At 43.2% G+C, this 19863-nt stretch overlaps 2 protein-coding genes across 2 annotated transcripts; one reads left to right on the top strand and one right to left on the bottom strand.

The window, feature by feature from the left end:
* Positions 1-4647: 4647 nt before the first annotated feature.
* Positions 4648-6899, top strand: LOC144706387 (fructose-bisphosphate aldolase 1, cytoplasmic). Its single transcript, XM_078579306.1, has 2 exons — positions 4648-4805; positions 5731-6899. Exons 1-2 carry the CDS (start codon positions 4778-4780, stop codon positions 6777-6779), a joined length of 1077 nt encoding a protein of 358 aa, XP_078435432.1. The 5' UTR covers positions 4648-4777; the 3' UTR covers positions 6780-6899.
* A 2345-nt stretch (positions 6900-9244) lies between these two features.
* NDF5 (NDH-dependent cyclic electron flow 5) lies at positions 9245-12076 on the bottom strand. Its single transcript, XM_078579877.1, has 3 exons — positions 11438-12076; positions 10209-10661; positions 9245-9534 (listed from the first exon to the last, which is right to left on the bottom strand). Exons 1-3 carry the CDS (start codon positions 11990-11992, stop codon positions 9340-9342), a joined length of 1203 nt encoding a protein of 400 aa, XP_078436003.1. The 5' UTR covers positions 11993-12076; the 3' UTR covers positions 9245-9339.
* Between the last annotated feature and the right edge of the window lie 7787 nt (positions 12077-19863).

The raw sequence follows: 19863 nt of genomic DNA, 5'->3' as shown, positions 1-19863 counted from the left end.
GATTCATGTCACTAATATATTAGCGATTCATCAACTTGAGACGCCAAGGACATCTTGTGCATGAATGGTTATATTTTGAGTAAGATGTAGGAATATATGATCACGAGACTCAAATGTGTCTTAGTTCACATAAAGCAAGAAATACATGAAGGTGATCGTGCAGTCAAGATGAAATTCTTTACCTTCAGTATAGGATTAGATTGATTGGAGGAATAAGATCCATCAAATCGCTGGTTTCATTAATGGGAATATTGGAGACGGCTTTCTCAAATGATCCCCATTACACATTAGTACTAACCATAAAGACCTTTATGACCACATCCTAATCAACCTCCCGGTGGGTTATGCACTTCTAAAAGATATTTAATACTATGTCCAATCCCAAAGTTAGTTTTATACATATGCCCAGCAATCACAAAAATAAATGCAATTGCTAAATGATGATGAGCCATATCAGTTAGCCATAAACTTTGGGTTTGTGGAAGGAATCTACCAAGAAGAGTTAAAATAGTCATTCCTGCTCCTTCAGAGGTACCAAATAATTGACTACTAGAATTTGGGTTTGGGCATAAAGATTTTGTTAATCTGTAAAAAGTGGGCCCAACACTTGCGGATATGGTAATACATTTAAGAAATTTCTTTCTTCACAAAAAAAGAAATTATTCCATCTGACATATTGCCCCCTCGATGCAGGAATTGCTACAAGAACTAAATGTCCTGCCCAAGCCAAGGAACTTACTCCGAAAAGTCCTGACAAATGATGATTAAGACGAGATCTGGCATTTTTGAACCACGAAACACTTGGTTTCCATTTAGGATGTAGGTGTAACCAACCTGTTATTAAAGAGATAGCAAAAAGAAATAATAGAAAAGAGCTCCAGTAAAAAGACCCTCATTGGTGCGTAGTCTGATTCTATACCACCACTGATAAACACCTGAATAAGCAATGTTAAATGGGCCGAGAGCACCTCCTCTAGTAAAGGCTTCTACAGCCGGTTGACCAAAATGAGGATCCCAAATTGCATGAACAATGGGTCTTACATGTAAGCGCTCATTTCCCCATAACTCAAAGTTTCCTTGCCAAGCTATGTGAAACAAATTTCTGGACGTCCATAGAAAGATTATTTCTAACTGACCAAAGTGAGAAGCAAAAATGTTCTGATAAAGACGTTCCTCAGTAATATCATCATGACTTTCGAAGTCGTGCACGATAGCAATACCAAACGAAGTGTGGGTTCCTGAGCTAAACCTTGTCTAAGCCTTGGATATATTACTGCCATAATACCTTTCAAATCTTATGAGCCATTATCCAATTGAAATAATTCTTGCTAAGAAGAATGTCCACGTTGTGGCAATTCCGCCCAGAAGGTAATGGGTTACTCCTACAACATGTCCTTGTAAATCACTCAAGGCTATAGGCTGAGCAGCATGAGCAACTTTTAATTTGTTATGTGCCCAAACAATAGATTCAATATGTTCTTGTCAATAACCACGACCACTGAATAGAAACATTAAGCTGAAAGCCCATACAAAATGAGCACCTAAGAATAAAAGACGATATGCAAATAATGAAGAACCATAAGACTGAATTACTTGAGCTGCCTGTGCCCCTAAAAAGTCTCCAAGCCACCCATTAATAGTAGTGGAACTCTGTGCAAAGTTTACGCCTGTGATATGAGTTACGACCCCTCGATCACTTATAGTGCCGCAGACATCCGATTGCAACCCTAAGTCATTGTGGACTCTTGCTTGGAAGAAGGATAATACATATTGGTAACCAATAACATTAAAACTTCTATGAGAGAGTCCAAATACTAATTTGTATGTTCTAGATCACAATGTGTAGCTTGGCACCTCCTTCTTCTTGTTAATTAACTACATTGATACATGTGCCTTGAAGATTACATGCATAAGATTAATGTATGTTGGTGGATATACTTAATCATAAGGAGTCTTATGAAATGTCCTTAAATAAGTGTTAATAGATGTTCCCCCCTTTAGGTACCCATGCCAGCCATACCTGACCCCCCTTGTTTATCTTCCACTCACTCGCTCCATTAGAAGGTTTTGATGGTGACAAGAGCAAGCAAAGCTTCAAGAAAAGTTGGACAACAATAAAAATAAAAATAATAGCCCATTGATCGTGCACATAAGGGGGGGGACATGAGTGACTTGAAAACACTCTTAAAGAGAGAAATTCAAGGGCAGAAAAAGTTCCATACCAGGGATCTGATTATCTTTGCTTTGTAGATCAATTGTGAATTGATCCTCTATTTTCTGTTGCATTGAAAACTATTTTCAAACAACTAATCATAGCTTGAGAAATCAACACCTTCATTTGCACTATACTCTTGACTGACCTAGAGTATAGTTAATTTTCAAAGTCCACTTAGTCATTATAATAAATAACAATTCATGAAAAAATCATTGGAGAATACCTTCTGTGATATTACCACAATCATGAAGAGGGAATTACGTCAATGTTCTTCCTTGAGTTTATCTCCTATAATACTAAGGCAGATGATTCCATAATAGCCACACAATCACCTTCATGGTATTATTGTTGCATCTGAGCTAGGACAATTAGAATATCAAGGTTAGAGACTTGTACTTCATAGTCAAAACACAACCGCCCATGCATAAGGTGTCTTTAGTATCTCAGGTCTAAGGACCACTTATGCGACAATGATATGAATCAACCTGATTGACACCAGGTATAATAATAATTAGGGATTCACATGGATTAATTCAGAGAATTCTTTCCCTAATAAGCACCCACTATCTATCCTTGCATGTATTCACACTAATGGCTAAGGGATCAACCATGCTCATCACATAATTGGGACTAGATAGTGTGATTCTTTTTGCATATTTTGATGTCCATCTTGAGAATATTCTGAATAGGAATATTTAGAATACATATTAAAGACCAAGGATCACTGTATTATGACATCATCATAATCTACAGAGTCATCATATGCATTCGTGAAGTGGAGTTCTAAGTATCACATTTTTAAGAGATTTTAAATTTTGACATCCAGTGTTTGTTCCGATGTTGGTTTTGAAAACATGAAAACTAATTAACATATTAAATGGTGATACATAATGGTTCTGATGAAGGATACCATATAAAATTTCCTATTAACTATTATTGTGATATTATTGTTGTATAACATATATTGATAACTGATACCCATATACCAAACAAAGTTTAAAAATAAATCCTTATCGATATTGACATTTGACATCCACTTTCAGATCTGACATCTGAGGGGCAACACCCTAGTTCCAATAGTAGATACCACTAACTACACAATAATATTAATATCATTATCCATAATCCAACACTAAATTGATAATAACTTGTATGTATGAAGTTCATGCCACTGGTGTCATCTTGAACAATATTTTATACGATATGCATTTTAGTTGTAATGCACATGACGATCTAAACTTATATGCTTGATTACATTCCGTCTACTTCAAGTAATTGATTGTCAATATTTTGAATAAAGCTCCAGGCAAAATATTGATTGGGCTCTCCCCCTTGTTGCACAACAGTTTTTTATGAGCAACGATATCATGCTCAAGTATTTTAGTTGTGCCTTTATTTAATGCCTTTCCAAGCCAAGTGGCACAACTTTACCCGTGTAGCGTGCATACTTCAAATAGTGGTTAGTCTGATGACTCACCAGTAGACAAAATGGGTGTTACCTTTGACCTGTGATTTTGTAGGAAATGATTATTTTAATCCCTCTATTCTTCATCTCACTGTTGACTTTCTGGAGGGTCTAATAGTTGTGATTCCCATTCTTTGTTGACGTTGGAATCACATTTTATGGATGCATATATTTTGACTTTATTTATATTTTCAACTCACTTAATGCAAATCCCACGCCTGGCAGATGAAATTGCAACAAATCTGTGGGGGATGAAAGGAATTTTCATCTTTAGCATTTTAATATTGGCTGTGGACCTCATGTATAGTGATTTTCTTTGAAACTATTGTATTTTTAGTCCCTCTGATTTCATCATCTCACTGTTGGCATTCTGCACAGTAATTATTGTGATAACACCCTTTTGGAGGTTTTTTATGGGGACATAATTTTCCTTTATTTTATTCCATCCAACGTGGGAAGTAAAATAACTAATTCTTTTATTAACCTGTTTCCTGCTAATTAGAATCTCTTATATTTTATTAATTGTCCTTATCGTTTCTTCACCTCAGGTTAGTAATAATTATGTTTATACTCCGTTGGAAATGTTCTATTTTATTTCGAGAGGGGACAACATATTTTGCCTTTATTTTATACCATTATTAGCTAATTTATTATCCCAGGCGTGGGATTTCACGCCTGGCACAGTAAATTAGCTAATAATTTAATAAATAAGTGGACCCTAAAAAGGAATTCGACGGTCATTTCTGCTGAAGGCATCATTAAAAAGAACATTCCAAGTAAAAAAGTATTTTCGCGAAATTATTTGAAAATATTAAAAAGGTCGATGTGGCGCCGTTAGATTCTTATTCGATTAATTATTATATTTAGATTCCTTTTTAGATTATTTTATAAACATAAAATAGATATACTAATGATAAAAAATGGGCTGGGCTTGGGCGTGGCGGGCTGAATGAAAATTTAAAATTGGTCCGTTTCAGAGGGAAGGACAGGTGGCTGATGCTATAAAAGGCAGGTTAGATTTCCTCGTAGAAGCCCTATCGAGATCGTTGGCCGCTTCTGTAGTTTGAATCGTCGATCTGTTCTTGAGCCTATCGAAGATGACTGCTTACCGTGGGAAGTACGCCGGTAAAGACTCCTAGACTTGATCCTGCTTCTGTTTTGATTTCTTTCACTCTTCTTGATGATTTAGCATGCGGATCTGTCCTGTTTCGTGCTTTTTTTCCTGATTTGAGCTCCCATTCGATCAACTTTTTTTTGATCTGTGGATCTTTTGGTTGTTATTTTTTTGTTACTCTCCGGCGAGCATAGCATGTGTCTTGTGTGAAGTTTCATGGATATCGTGCTGATGGCTTGCACGTTCTTCTTTTATTTTCTTTGTTTTCTATTTTATCTCCTCAGTTGAAATGTATTTAGATATTATCTGCTAGAACAAGTTTGTCCTGCATCATTTGGTTTAGGAACCATCTCTGATAGGACGAGCCTTGATGTTGTCCTTTTTGGCTGGGGTCGTTTAGATCTCAATTAGCTGACCAAGAAGCTTTTCTTCAACTTGCAAGTTATTTTGAAAATTTATTATTGTATCTGTTGATTCCTCTCATCTCTGTGTTGATACCTAATGTCTTACATCTTTTCTTTCTTTTCCAGTTCAATTTTTGATATTCCTGTCAACTGGCTTTAATTGTATCATTATGACGGCGGCGACACACGTTCCTCCTACATTCATAGTCAGATTTAGTTTCATTCTTAGCCAGTGACATATAACCCGTTTCTTTTCTGATTTAATCCACGCTGAGCCATATTTTCTTTACCCGTTTCTTCTGAGTAGCTTATCAGTCACAAGTTTTGAACATTCTTTTCCCCGTGCGAACCGCTGGGGATTATACCTGTTCAACATATTTGAAATTTTCTATTTTATTATACGTGCGACGCAAGTCTCATTTCATCTTCTTTGTTTATTTTGTCTTTTTTCTTTCTGTCCAAATTTTTTCCTTTCTCTGTAATTGTGGCCATCACTTCTATTAATTAATTATGGTATACCTTGTGGCTTCAGATGAGCTCATAAAAAACGCTGCCTACATTGGCACCCCCGGCAAGGGTATCCTCGCTGCCGACGAGTCCACCGGCACAATCGGCAAGCGTTTGTCAAGCATTAACGTGGAGAACGTGGAATCTAACCGCCGCGCCCTCCGCGAGCTCCTCTTCACCACCCCAGGGGCTCTCCAGTGCCTCAGCGGCGTCATCCTCTTCGAGGAGACCCTATACCAGAAGACCGCCGCCGGCAAGCCCTTCGTCGACGTCCTCACCGAGGGCGGCGTCCTCCCCGGAATCAAGGTTGACAAGGGCACCGTTACCCTTGCCGGCACCAACGGCGAGACCACCACCCAAGGCCTCGACGACCTTGGCAAGCGATGCGCTGCCTACTACGCCGCCGGCGCCCGCTTTGCAAAGTGGCGTGCCGTCCTTAAAATCACTGCCAACGAGCCGTTGCAGCTCGCCATCCAGGAGAACGCGAATGTCCTCGCTAGGTACGCCATCATCTGCCAGGAGAACGGCCTCGTGCCGATTGTCGAGCCAGAGATCCTCGTTGACGGCACCCACGACATTGACCGCTGTGCCGCCGTCACGGAGGTCGTCCTCGCCGCCTGCTACAAGGCCCTGAACGACCACCACGTGCTCTTGGAGGGGTCTCTGTTGAAGCCCAACATGGTGACCCCGGGGTCGGACGCGAAGAAGGTGACGCCGCAGGTCGTCGCCGAGTACACAGTGAGGACGCTGCTGAGGACCGTCCCCGCGGCCGTCCCCGCCATCGTCTTCCTCTCGGGTGGGCAGAGCGAGGAGGAGTCGACGCTGAACCTCAATGCCATGAACCAGCTCAAGGGGAAGAAGCCGTGGAGCCTGTCCTTCTCGTTTGGGAGGGCTCTGCAGCAGAGCACGCTCAAGGCGTGGGCTGGCAAGGAGGAGAACCTCGGGAAGGCGCAGGCGGCATTCCTGGCGAGGTGCAAGGCCAACTCGGAAGCCACTCTGGGTACTTACAAGGGCGACGCCGCTGCCGGCGAGGGCGTCTCGGAGAACCTCCACGTGAAGGACTACAAGTATTGAGCTACCCTCCCCCCCCCTCCAACATTGAGAAACTGTCTCTTAAGTTATGAGTTTTGTGGAGAACTTTTTTAATAATAATACGGAGGGGTGCTCATCTCCGTTGGATGTGAGCTTTATAAATATTAGCTAATGCATGTTTCTATATTTGGTCTGAATGGTGGATGGATCCCTCTAGGAATTCAGGTTGATGATGATTTCATCATTTATCAAATTCATCATCAGATATGATGATAATAAGATACGGATGGGAAAAAACAAACGAAAAAATTAGAAGCAACGTAAAATGTAGTAGGGCGTATAAAATATTGTTTAACGGCATCTATCCAAGATTTTTACGCAACAGATTTTTTCTTGCGAAATTATAAAAATTTGCCACTAAAATGCTAGCTCTGTATTCCTCACTATCTCTCTCTCTCTCTCTCTCTCTCTCTCTCTCTTCTCTCGCACAGATACAAACTCTCTCTCTCACAGACAGATGCAGACTCTCTCTCTCTTCTCTCTCACAGATACAGACTCTCTATTCTATTCTATTGAAAGAGTGTTTATCAGCTTCTAGTGATATTCTTGAAAGTATACTTATTCTATTGTTACAATCTGTGGATACGGGAAGAGGGTATTTTATCAAAAGTTTGGCCTCATAGTGCGACATTTATAAATCATAACGTTGACTAAAACAAACATTGTATTCCAGTTCTTTATTTAGAGTCAACTTGAATAATATTATTGAACCTCCAATCTTTCAAGAATAATTTAGTACTAAAAAACTAAAAATATTGAACACATCTCAACATAATGAACATTTAAATTTCAAATTTGGAAGGCCCTGGGCAGCAACTGGATCACGGCTGGACTATGGGCTAGACCTGCTTGCCCCATTCATTAGGAGGGCCCGCCTTGGGTAGGCTCCTTTGGCCCTTCCTCGCAGGGATAGATGGTCACCCAAAACGTTCCTCAACGGTTCACAGAACCGTCTCCCAGCGGTCTGTTTTGGCCTCAATGAAGGGATACTATTGCTGGACGAGGCCGTGGTAATGTCAAACAACACTGCGGAATCAGGAGGGACTGTGGACGTGATAGCAGGCAAAATGATGGGTTGTGTGGTGGAGGCAGACCACAGCTGGACTGCAGTTGGACTGCAGCTTAGACCTTGGCTGAGTCGCAGTTTGATAGGATCCCGGCCAGGATCATATCGAAGACGGGTGAACCCGGGTGGAGTGGACGTCGCCGAAGGGTCAAGAGCAGTTGGAGGGAGGGCGGAGCCGACGTCGCTGGAGGACTCAACGGAGTGGACGTCGTCCAGGAGAGATGAGAGACTACTAGAGGGAAACAACTCAATAATTCATGTCCTACCCTCCAACGAGGAGGGCTACATATTTAAAGGGAAATGCCAAGGAAATGCAGGAAGACGATAATGCCCCTAGTGGGCTTAGTGGATCGTAACACAGTTGAATAGCAGTTGGCCCATAGTTTTGACCCTGGTTGTATTGCGAGGAAACCATAGTTTGAACAACTAAAATTTTTACCCATGATCTTTTACAGACAACTGTTGTAAAACAAAAGTTTTACCCTATCTGGCTGAGTTGTGGCGGTCTGGGCTGTGGCTGCTGGACCACCAAAGGTGGCTTGGGGGTCAGCCCATTAGGTTGGCAGAGATTGGGGCAATCCCGAAGAGCACTTTTGAGGCCTAAGATTTTGGGTCAGGGCTGGTCAGGCAACCCATCCAGGAAGAGAGAGGTTGAAAACTTCAGTCTTATTTATGTTTGTCAGCAGCCAGCAATCGACAGCCAATCTCAGTTGGCAGTTGGGCTCTTAAGAAGACGCCAGAAAGTGGGCAGTGGAGAATCCCAAGATGGCGAGCGATGCAGTTTGGTGGCGCAAATTCCAGTAGAACCCAGTCTCTGCAGCGGCGCCCTCGGGTTGCAAGTGAGGTAGCTGCAACATCGGTAGCTGTGGCAGCTGGGACTGACGCAGCGGATGGAGGAGCAGCAGTTGCAGCGGCTGTGTCCTTTGCCGCATCACATGGAATTTCCTCCATCACATGGAATTGTTGGTCCAGAGACTCCATTCTTTTATTGATCAAGAATCTACGATCAGCCTCAGGTCTTTGTTATGATACTATTGATTGAGATCACAAAGTGGGTTTCTTTCACGGAAGGATCTTGGAAAGGAAAAGAAATAACTAAGAAAGAGAAGATAGAAGACAATAGCTACATGCACATGTTATTGCCCGTAACGATTGTATCCATTCTCAGGAGAGGGCGACACGTATTAAAAGGGAAATTGCTAATAGAAAATAACAAAGATACTCCTGACAGGTTTGGGAATTTGATGTTTTTCACAATAGGGCTATCTTATTTCCGTCATCGATGGATGGTTCCGACCTGGTTCAGCTCTTTTTCACTCTCTGTGCTTCTCAACAGCATTCTTATCCACAAGATTCCATTGGACAGATCTTTGCACTAACATTGTTGAAATGAGAAATAGAATGGTATCATTAAAGAGGATAAAATCTACAATCTTGGACATTTCTCAGAAGATTTTACAATTTTCATGATTGGTTTCATGTATTTGGGTTATAAAGGCACTGACCACCCTTCCAAACGCCACCAGGGCTGATGACTATCGGCTTCAGGGTGGCAGATGGACCAGTGCTGACATAAGAATACTTGTCGTAATATTCGTGTTCTGAACCAGGGCTAAAGAGGTATTGCTCCTCGAATCCTCGTCTTTCCACCACAACTGAATTTCTTCTTCCCTGAAAGTACAAAAGACCATCATTTCCTGGAATTAGAGAAGTAAGCTGATCTATGAGTATGAAATGATGTCAGCTACATATGAGGATGAAAGAGAATCCAAAATACCTGACCATGCATGCCAGATGTAAAGGAGGAAGATTTTTTTTTTGAAGGAAGGGTGGAAAGTTCTTTGCAGGCCAGTTCATTTTAGATGACTACCAAAAGAAATACTGATATGGGCAAGAAAGACAGACTAGTTTAATTAGAAAATCAAGAACAGGGAGGATACCCGAAAGATACATTCCTATTCTAGTTTGTTTACTCGATAGTTAACCTCTTGGTACCTTCTTCTCTGCTACACTCAGAGGGGTAATGTAATAAATTCACCTTTTACTAGATACTGTTGCCCATTTGAAAACTTGATCCCAAAAAAATTCGAAATGCAACAATTTTTCTTATTGTGGCAAAAGTCCTCCAAAAAAGCTCGTGGGGGAAAATTTTATTTTTTACCGTGGTATCATCAAATGAACAATGCCAAGTTAGCGGTGTTCTCACAAACATTGATCGTAAGTTCATCTGGCTATGCTCGGCTTGGGTTAAAATGGAAATACGTGCATGAAAAATGACAAAAAACACTAATTACCCTGTTAAATTGGAAATACGTGCATGAAAAATGACAAAAAACAGTAATTACCCTGTCAATTATGGTGAAGACCCTAGGCGCAGTGGTATAAATCCTACTCATCCTTTCCGTGAGCTGGGCGTAGTTATCAGTTTCTTCTCCCTCATTCTCATCTATGTCTTCCTCAGCTCTCGTCCTCCCACCAGAAAAGAACCCAAGTACTGCGTTGGCAATCAAAGTCTTCTTGTCATCGGCGGCCAATCCTTTGGTGACAGCTGGAGGAATTATGAAGGCTTTAGAGCCTCCCAATGGCGGGCACCGGTGGAAACTAGAGCCTTCAAGACCAACAGCATAAGCAGCATCTGGTGTGCTCACTTTTAGATGGCTGACCATTGATCCCTCCATTGTGAGATGAGAGCCACCTCGGTTCGTTATCTCGAACTCCGAGGCAAGAAGATCCTGCCGAAAGGTCACCAGATGCTTCATCTCTGCATCGCCATTTGGGTCGCAGGAGACAAGCTCCACCTACAGATGGGTCAAACAAAAATATTGAATTTTTCAACTGGGTTTGTGTTAACAGGACTTGTATCATATTCTATTGCTCATGATGCAGGATTCTTGGCTAAAAACAATGTAATTTTTAAAAGTTATTTACTAACATGCTAAATGAGACACCGTATGATTTGTTTTTTCTAAGAATTAGTCCCTAAAAACAAAAATCTATGCACGACAAAGTCGACCAGCCTAATAAAATTTCGAGCTCCGAATAAAATCTGCATGTTTCATCAAATTACCAAGTAATAGTAAAAGACTGATGAAGAGAAGATGAACTTCGATGGAGGATTGATGGCTTCCAGACACCTTATCCTTTGTTAACTTCTAAGAAATATTCTATACAAACTCATTAAAGACAAATTTATGTATGAATTTTTTTCCAAGAAACATCTGTAAGAAACATGCTCATCTTCAAATCTTAAACAATCTAAGAAACACGCCCATCCTAAAAATCTACAAATGAGAAAGTCGATCAGCCTAATAAAACCTACGTATTTCGTAAAATCACCTGGGTAAGTACAAGAGTGATATAGAGAAAAATAAACCCGGATTGAGGACTAAGGCAATTTGATGAAATATTTATTCCCCTGCTAAGTGAGACACCATATCCTACGTTAATTTCAAAGAAATCAAAAAGCGTTCATCATAAAAATCTACACACTACAAAGTCGATCAGCCCAATAAAATCTTATTTCCCCGACAAAAATCAACAAGTTTCATCAAATTACCAAGCATCGAAGACGAACCTGGATGGAGGATTCAGGGCTTCCCGTCACGCAACGGAGGTCCCAAACCCTCGGAGACCAGCCGCCAGATTCCTCCCCAACTCGTGCAAACCAAAAATCAAGGGACACCCCGCCACAAATGGCAGCACCGCGATTCGCGGCTTCGGAAACAGTGGTGTGTAGAACTTCGACAGGGCTTCCGTGCCACATCAAAGGCTTGTAGGAGGAGAGGAGGCCGGCGGGGAGGACGATGCTGGCGGTGCCGCCGGCTTCGAGCCGAAGGGCGACCACGCAGCCGTCGCCAATGGCGCGAAATTGGGCGCCGTTGCCGCCGAACTCTCGCTCCAAGTAGTCTACGTTGATGCGGGGAAGGGGGGAGACCGCTTGGCAGGAGATGTTGGTCCGGCGAGGTCTTCCGAGAGGGGAATTGGAGGTGATGGTGGGGCGATTGGCGGGGGAGACGGAGGGAGAATTGGGGAAGGTTGCGCCATGAATGGAGAAGGGGAAGGTCGAGGCGGGGCTTGGTTGGGCGGAGAGGGGGAGGTGGGTGAGGGGGAGGAGGGAAGCGTTGGCCATGGCCGACCCTTGTCTGGACTGATGCCTGATTTGAAGGAAGAATATCGCTCTCTCTGTCTCTCTGTCTCTCTGTCTCTCCGTCTCTCTCTCTCTCTGTCTCTCTCTGTCTCTCTCTGTCTCTCTCTGTCTCTCTCTCTCTCTCTCTGTCTGTCTGTCTCTCTCTCTCTCTCTCTCTCTCTCTCTGTCTCTCTGTCTGTCTGTCTGTCTGTCTCTCTCTCTCTATCTCTCTCTGTCTCTCTACCTCTCTCTCTCTCTATCTCTCTATCTCTCTCTGTCTCTCTCTCTCTCTCTCAATCTCTCTCTCTGTCTCTCTACCTCTCTCTCTCTCTGTGTCTCTCTGTTTCTCTCTGTGTCTCTCTGTTTCTCTCTCTGTCTCTCTGTTTCTCTCTCTCTGTCTATCTGTCTCTCTCTCTATCTCTCTCTTCTCTCTCTGTTTCTCTCTATCTCCCTCTTCTCTCTCTCTCTCTGTCTCTTTCTATCTCCTTCTTCCCTCCCGCTTCTCTCTCTCTGTCTCTGTCTGTCTCTCTATCTCCCTTTTCTCTCTCTGTCTCTCTCTATCTCCTCCTTCTCTCCCTCTTCTCTCTCTCTGTGTCTCTCTCTATCTCCTCCTTCTCTCCCTCTTCTCTCTCTCTGTGTCTCTCTCTATCTCCTTCTCTCCCTCTTCTCTGTCGGTCTGTCTCTCTCTCTCTCTATCTCCCTCTTCTCTCTCTCTGTCTGCCTCTATCTCCCTCTTCTCTCTCTCTCTCTGTCTCCCTCTATCTCCTTCTCTCCCTCTTCTCTCTCTCTCTCTCTCTCTATCTCCTTCTTCTCTCCCTCCTCTCTCTCTCTCTCTCTGTCTCTCTCTATCTCCTTCTTCTCTCCCTCCTCTCTCTCTCTCTGTCTCTCTCTATCTCCTCTTCCTCTTCTCTCTAGGCATCGGGGATCGGATCGGATCGGATTGCTCAAATCTTGATCGAAAGATTCAAACAAACAAATGCCGATTCAAACTGATCTGTTCGAATCTTTCGATCGAACAGACCCTTTGTTCGTGTTCAATCGAAAGTTTTGAAAGAACAATTTGGTTTGTTCGTGTTCGATCGGCCATTTGTTCAAACTGTTCGAACAAGTTCGAAAAATGGCCAGCGGCCGCTAGCGACTTTCTCTCTGGCAGCCTGCCGGGCGCTGCTGGCGGTTGCAGGAGTCGCTGGAAGTCGCTCGCCGCCTATGGCTGACCCAGGACTGCAGGAGCCAAACTGAACACCAAATTTGGATTCGAACATTCAATTCGATCTGATACAAACGTGTTCCATTCGGTTCGAATTCGAACACTCGATCCGAACATCCATCTTGGTCTGGCAATTTGATCCGACCCGATGCGCCGATCGGGTTCGGATCAGATCTGAAATATACAGATTGGTATTCAGATTCGATCGTTCGAATGCCCGATCCAATCGAGCATTCGAACGATCTGTCCAAATTCCCGATTATAGTTCCGGATCGTCCCAAATGTGGACAATGGATGGGACGGGATGAATTTCGTCCTGTCCGACGTCCGGATTCAGTGCAGGGACGACAGATGGGACAAATTTTTTGTCTGACGGTACTAAAACCATCCCGTCCAGTTCTCTCGGGACGAATTTTCGTTCCGTCCGGGGAAAAAATTGTCCCGTCCCTCGCCCGGACGGAAAAAACCCGTTTTATATTTTTAATATATTAATCTAGATTGTTCTAAGTTTTTTAGGGAAATACGGAGGAGAATGCAAAGGGACATATGTACAATTATTTCTGAGCGGCGTTAGTTTGCACGCGCATAATAATACAGGGAGTTTGATGCAAATTATCATAGCGAGGCCACATGGCTACATCTCAACCGTCAGATGGGAATCCGGCGGTTTTTCGTCCAGATTCGTCCGGCTATTTTTTCGTCCCATGGGACGAAAGACCGTCCTGTCCGGTGGTCACCGGGACAAATTTTTGTCCCAAATTTCGTCAAAACCCTTGGACGGCCGATTTTTTCGTCCCGGGACGAAAAAATTGTCCTGTCCACATCCCTGGACTATATCCCCGATGCCTACTTCTCTCCCTCTTCTCTCTCTCTCTGCCTCTCTCTGTTTCCTTCTCTCTCTCTCTCTCCCTCTCTGTCTGTCTCTCTCTGTCTCCTTCTCTCTCTCTCTCTCTCTCTCTGTCTCTCTGTCTCCTTCTCTCCCTCTTCTCTCTCTCTCTCTGTCTATCTCTCTCTGTCTCCTTCTCTCCCTCTTCTCTCTGTCTCTCTCTCTGTCTCTCTCTGTCTCCTTCTCTCCCTCTTCTCTCTCTCTCTCTCCCTGTCTCCTCTCCCTCTTCTCTCTCTCTCTCTCTGTCTGTCTCCTTCTCTCCCTCTTCTCTCTCTCTCTCCCTGTCTCCTCTCCCTCTTCTCTCTCTCTCTCTCTCTCCCTGTCTCCTCTCCCTCTTCTCTCTCTCTCTCTCTCTCTGTCTCCTTCTCTCCCTCTTCTCTCTCTCTCTCCCTGTCTCCTCTCCCTCTTCTCTCTCTCTGTCCCCTTCTCTCCCTCTTTTCTCTCTGTCTCTCTATCTCCCTCTTCTCTCTCTCTCTCTATCTCCTTCTCTCCCTCTTCTCTCTCTCTCTCTCCTTCTTCTCTCCCTCTTCTCTCTCTCTCTCTCCCTGTCTCCTTCTCTCCCTCTTCTCTCTCTCTATCTCCTTCTTCTCTCCCTATTCTCTCTCTCTCTCTCCCCGTCTCCTTCTCTCCCTCTTCTCCCCCTCTTCTCTCTCTGTGTCTCTCTCTCTCCCTCTTCTCGCCCTGTGTCTCTCTATCTCCCTCTTCTCTCTTTCAGTCTCTCTCTATCTCCCTCTTCTCTCTCTCTCTCTCCCTTCCTCTTCTCTCTCTTCCTCCCTCTTCTCACTCCCTTCCTCTTCTCTCTCTCTCCCTTCCTCTTCTCTCTCTCCCTCCCTCTTCTCACTCCCTCTGTATCTCTCTCGGTCTATCTCTGCATATCTCTCTCTCTCTCACTCTGTATCTCTCTCGGTCTATCTATCTCTGCATATCTCTCCCTCTCCCTCTCTATCTCTCTGTCACTCTGCATCTCTCTCCATTTATCTCTCTGCATCTCTCTCTACCTATATATATCTTCTTATCTATCTATCTCTATATCATTTCTTCAAAAAAATCTATCTATATCTCTATCTATCGGCGTATCTCTCTCTATCTCTTTATCTATCTACATCTGAATAAATCGGCCTATCTCATTCTCTCTCTACCTATGTTTCGCTATCTCTCTCTCTAACTAAGTATATATCAATCTATCAAAATTTGATAAAATTTGGATGGGCTGGTGATTCTTCAAGCATTGGATCATTCACAATTATTGGACATCAGTTAAATAACCATCATATATCTAAATGTATTACATACTTTACCGATGCTAAATTACTGGCCTAATTTGGTAAAAACAATTTGTAAACTAAATTTATTTTACACTTCTTATTTGTGACTTACCTTTTTCCGTGGGTTGGCCTATCAAAGTAGAGTTCGTCAAACCCTTGTCATATGAATTTATACACCCAATTCATTCATCCTCCAAAACCATTTATTTACTTATCTACATTCCATGCTCCACTTGTATCATATATCTATAATTATGCAGTTTATATAGTGTCAGTTTTGAGCTCATTCAGTGGGTATTACTCAATCACTGGGTCTAAAATTATACCTGGGCATGGTGCAAGGAAATCAGTTTGTCAGATCTAGCAATGTCTGAAATCATTGAACTTACGACATCTAAAGATGAATAGATCACAATAATAAAGTTATTTTTTACAAAATTTTCTAAAATTGGCCCACAAATCCACTAGGGTTGCTAGAGTGGACATCAAGGATATGAGACCCACATTTTAGTGTGTCAAGGGGGGAGCAATTTGGGATGATGACCGTCTGGGAAATTCATGACCATGATTCCCCTTAGCAAAAAATTAGATATAATGATGGATCATACAATGTACTCATACAAATCTACATAAAAAATTCAGGGATCATATTCAATATAAATCCAGAAGAATTTTTTTTCCAAAAAGTGTTGGTCCATATTGTATGATCCATATTCAATATAAATCCAGGAGAATTGTTAGTACGATATCATAGGTAAGCACAACATTTATAAGGAGAAGCTGGAGCCAAGCCTCATCCATATTTTATACATTAGAACTCTTAACACTACTGATATCTTTTACAAATGTCCAGTAATGCAACCTTTGAAGAGCTCATGATCAAGTTCAATATAATGGAGATTCAATCTAACCTTGAAGGCCAAATAAATAAATAGTTTTATATTTTTTGGAAAATAGCTGTATAAATTTGTCATCCCAAGAAGCTTGTATCCATTCTTTTTTTGCATCTTTGTTAGGGTATTGTAGAAATATCATTTTAACATCAGACAATCATGTTTACAGACACTATTGGAAGAGTATAAAAAAAATAAAATGACTAATACCAGTATGTAAATGGATTTAAGACACTCATCTTAGTAATGGTGCATCTTTTTCTCTTATTGAATGGGTTAATTCCATTATCTCTTATATTTCTTTGTAATGGCCTTTAACGTGGGGTAAATTCAGATTCTCTCCCCTCCTCTCTATAAATGAACCCTAAAACATATTATGAGGGTTGAGCACCTTTTTGATTCATTTGGAGCCTGTCCCACTCCTAATTCTTGACTTCTTAATGGTATCAAAGTCAAATCTTGGAATTTTCCTCCAGATTTGATCTCCAATCTGTTGGTAATGTGCATGTTCTTCAGTTGTCAGCTCCATTTAAGTTTCCAACACTGTTTGTGATGGTTTCATTGCCACTCAGGCCAGCTCTTCCTTGGCTCATCCCAGCCTCCATCCTCACTGGCTCGGTCGTTCATCATGCCTGCTCTACCATCTCTCCTGTCTGCCCTACTGTTTTCTATTGTGCTTGCCAGAACTGTTACATTGATCATTCTCAATTTTCCACAGGGACAAAAACAACTGAAACATATCTGCCAAATTGGCCATTGGGACCATCTATTCTGTCTGCACCTGAATTGAGTAATTGCAACTATATTCTACTTCACATACCTCTTGAATTTTGCATTAGAGGTGATGGGGGACCATCTCGCCACCAAGACAGAACGACGCCGACAACCGCACCGAGCAGCACGAGCTGACGCCCGCGACGCAACGTTCAAGTATCCTGCTTAAAGAGAAGCCGTCAATCGTCGTTTTATTTTGTTTTCTTTAATGTTGTAATTTCTGTTATGTCTTGGACTGGGCCCATTGTGTTGTAGCCCCGTCCTCTCAGAACTTTTGTATTTTCTTTATCCTTGCTTGGGAGAGAACTCCTCATCCCGAGACGGTTCTCTCCAGTTGCACCCAATTGGGCATGCCCCCGGCCCTATATAAGGATCGTGTTGTTTCTTTCTTTAGCCTTAGCCTAGAAGGTAGCTCTTTAGAGTTTCGACTTCGCCGTAGATCGTGGGAAACGTGGCCGTCTCTCCACGTCAGAATCAACGTAGAGCCCCTTGTCCACTCTTGTTCATAGTCATGTTTCTTCGCAAGAAGCCCAGTTCTTTGTAGTTATAGTTCAAGAAGGCGGTCAAGAACGTGAATCTTGGAGCGCTTCCTGAACCTCCGACGTCCCTCTCCATCGCCCTAGCTGTCATCTCCGCCTGCCACCGCCATTATCCACGACCGCCAGAAGTAATCACACCGCCACCGTTCTCGGCCGTCTGTCAATCGGCCCCGACCGGGACGCGCCACCTCAGCGTGCCCGCGCGTTCGCGCGCTGGCCCCACGCACCGCTGCCACACGCCCTGCGCGACCGTGCGCCGTCTCCGCGCACCCCTGCACGTCCGCGCGCCGCACAACGCACCGTCACCGCAAGCCCCACGCAACTGCGCGCCGTCTCCGCGCGCCCACGCGCGACCGCACGCCACACCGCACACCGTCACTACGCGCCCCGCACGCTGCCACCGTGCGGCCCCGCGCGTCCGCACGCAGCCTCTGCGCACCCACGTGCGACGCCCCTTGCGCGCCCGCACGCTGTCGCCTCACGCCATGCACTCCTCACGCCTGCACACCGTTGCCGCGCACCACCCCTGCACGCCTGTCGCATGCACCACGTTTGGAGACTTACTTGTCGACCGAGTCTCCAGACGGCCCCTACATCGACCACTGGTGCAGGCCCACGTTCCTGTCAGCTATTCGGATGGAACGACCTCGACTCCTCTTACCCTTCTTATTTTCAGATCATTACTTTCTTTTCAGTATTCGTCTCGTTATTCTCTGAGCCTCGAGAGTTAGGGACCTCTGTCTTGATACCACGTCAACATATCCCTAGTGAGTGGATAGATAAAATTTCCATGTGGTACACATTAATTCGTTACGTGGGACGTTGGACGCTTACGGGAAGCAATACTACCTCTCGCCTTACGCGTCTGGATTGGTCAAAAGGGACATTGGAAAGTCGATTGTGCTCAATCGAACTTCGCCAATTTAACTACTCGTTGAATTTGACTGTGAAATTCGTTTTACTTGTCGTTGTTCTGAAAATTGAAATCATAACATCTAGCAGTTAGTGCATTCTTAAACGTTACTGTGGTGTAACACGAGCCGTCCGATCCCGGCCTTCGTCGTGTTACATCAAGAGGATTGAAACTTACTAAGTAGTGTTACTGGATTCAAATTACATTGAAAACAAAGCTTGTGAATTATCATTTGGAAGAGCCCCCGCTTCCCATTGCTTCCTGATTATGATCACAGGATAGATGTTGAGGGTGTTGTTTACAGCTGAATACTTCACGGCACCCATCCAGCCTTCACTGATGAATTCTTATCTCTCAATTCAACCAACTTCCTCTGCTTACTTTTGTCAAATGCGGCGGGCTCTACTTCACTGGCTCATGGAGGTATTAGTCGTGTCATGTCCTCTCCCTTTTCTTCTTGGGTGCAATGGGTCACTGACACAAATGTCCAACCCATATGACTGTTGAATCCCTGTACTTTCTTTCCTAGTTCTCATAAAGTTGGTAATTCATCAGGTGACCTCCTTACCATCACTAGGGTGGGGTGTGCCTAATTCTCTTCCAATATTACTCTCACCAATGTTCTACATGGTCCATTGCTTACAGTTAATATTTTTTCATTTTGTATATCTGTTCAAAATTTGGGTAAGGACTTACATTCACACCTAATACATGTTACCATGATGATAAGTTTGGCCAGATGACTAAACTTTGTGAAGAACGTGGTGGCCTCTACGTTCTTAATTTCTCTCCTTCAATCTCTACTATCAGAGCTGATCTATCTTCGACCACACACAATCATCTTTGGTTTCTTCACTGTTGCTTAGGGCAACCTTCTCTACTCTGAAACTGATGTTTCCTCATCTACTTCATAGACATCTTGTGGACAAGTTCGTTTGTGAACCATGCCATTTGGCAAAGCATATTAGGACAACGTCATCCCCATCTAATATGTATTCACGCTCCGTCTGCTCCTTTCTCCCTCATTCAGGTGATACATGGGGTCTTGCCCCATCCATAGCACTTTGGACATGTGGGTGTGTGATGGTTACCAACTTTGATACCACCTGCAACCTTCTACTTTACATGAACAAGCCCATATATTTCTGGGTTGCGGCATCTCTTTTAAGTGTTCACCTAATCAGCCATCTTCTTTTCACCGTCCTTTCTCATCTCCCTCATCTTGATGGCCTGCATTAGGCCTATTCATTGGTTTCTTTGCAAACTAGCCTTGTTACCTGCATTCTAATGTATTTTCTATGTCATCAATCATCATTCTTACTGAGAAAAGCTCAATTGTAAAGCAAACTATTGTTCTCCTTTCTTTGTAGGTTGTTCTCCTAATTAAAAAACCTGCA

Source organism: Wolffia australiana, chromosome 8, assembly GCF_029677425.1.
Source record: "Wolffia australiana isolate 7733 chromosome 8, ASM2967742v1".
Classification (NCBI taxonomy): Eukaryota; Viridiplantae; Streptophyta; class Magnoliopsida; order Alismatales; family Araceae; genus Wolffia; species Wolffia australiana.
The sequence above is the reverse complement of the archived record's forward strand: the minus strand, read 5'-3'. Positions and strand labels throughout refer to the sequence as shown.

Excerpts from the sequence above, each read along its gene's own strand:
- LOC144706387 (XM_078579306.1), top strand. The coding sequence starts at position 4,778 with ATGACTGCTTACCGTGGGAAGTACGCCG. Across the intron at positions 4,806-5,730 it reads TTACCGTGGGAAGTACGCCG|ATGAGCTCATAAAAAACGCT; the intron begins GTAAAGACTCCT and ends TTGTGGCTTCAG.
- NDF5 (XM_078579877.1), bottom strand. The coding sequence starts at position 11,992 with ATGGCCAACGCTTCCCTCCTCCCCCTCACCCACCTCCCCCTCTCCGCC. Across the intron at positions 10,662-11,437 it reads GCCCTGAATCCTCCATCCAG|GTGGAGCTTGTCTCCTGCGA; the intron begins GTTCGTCTTCGA and ends ACCCATCTGTAG. Across the intron at positions 9,535-10,208 it reads TCTTCACCATAATTGACAGG|GGAAGAAGAAATTCAGTTGT; the intron begins GTAATTACTGTT and ends TTGTACTTTCAG.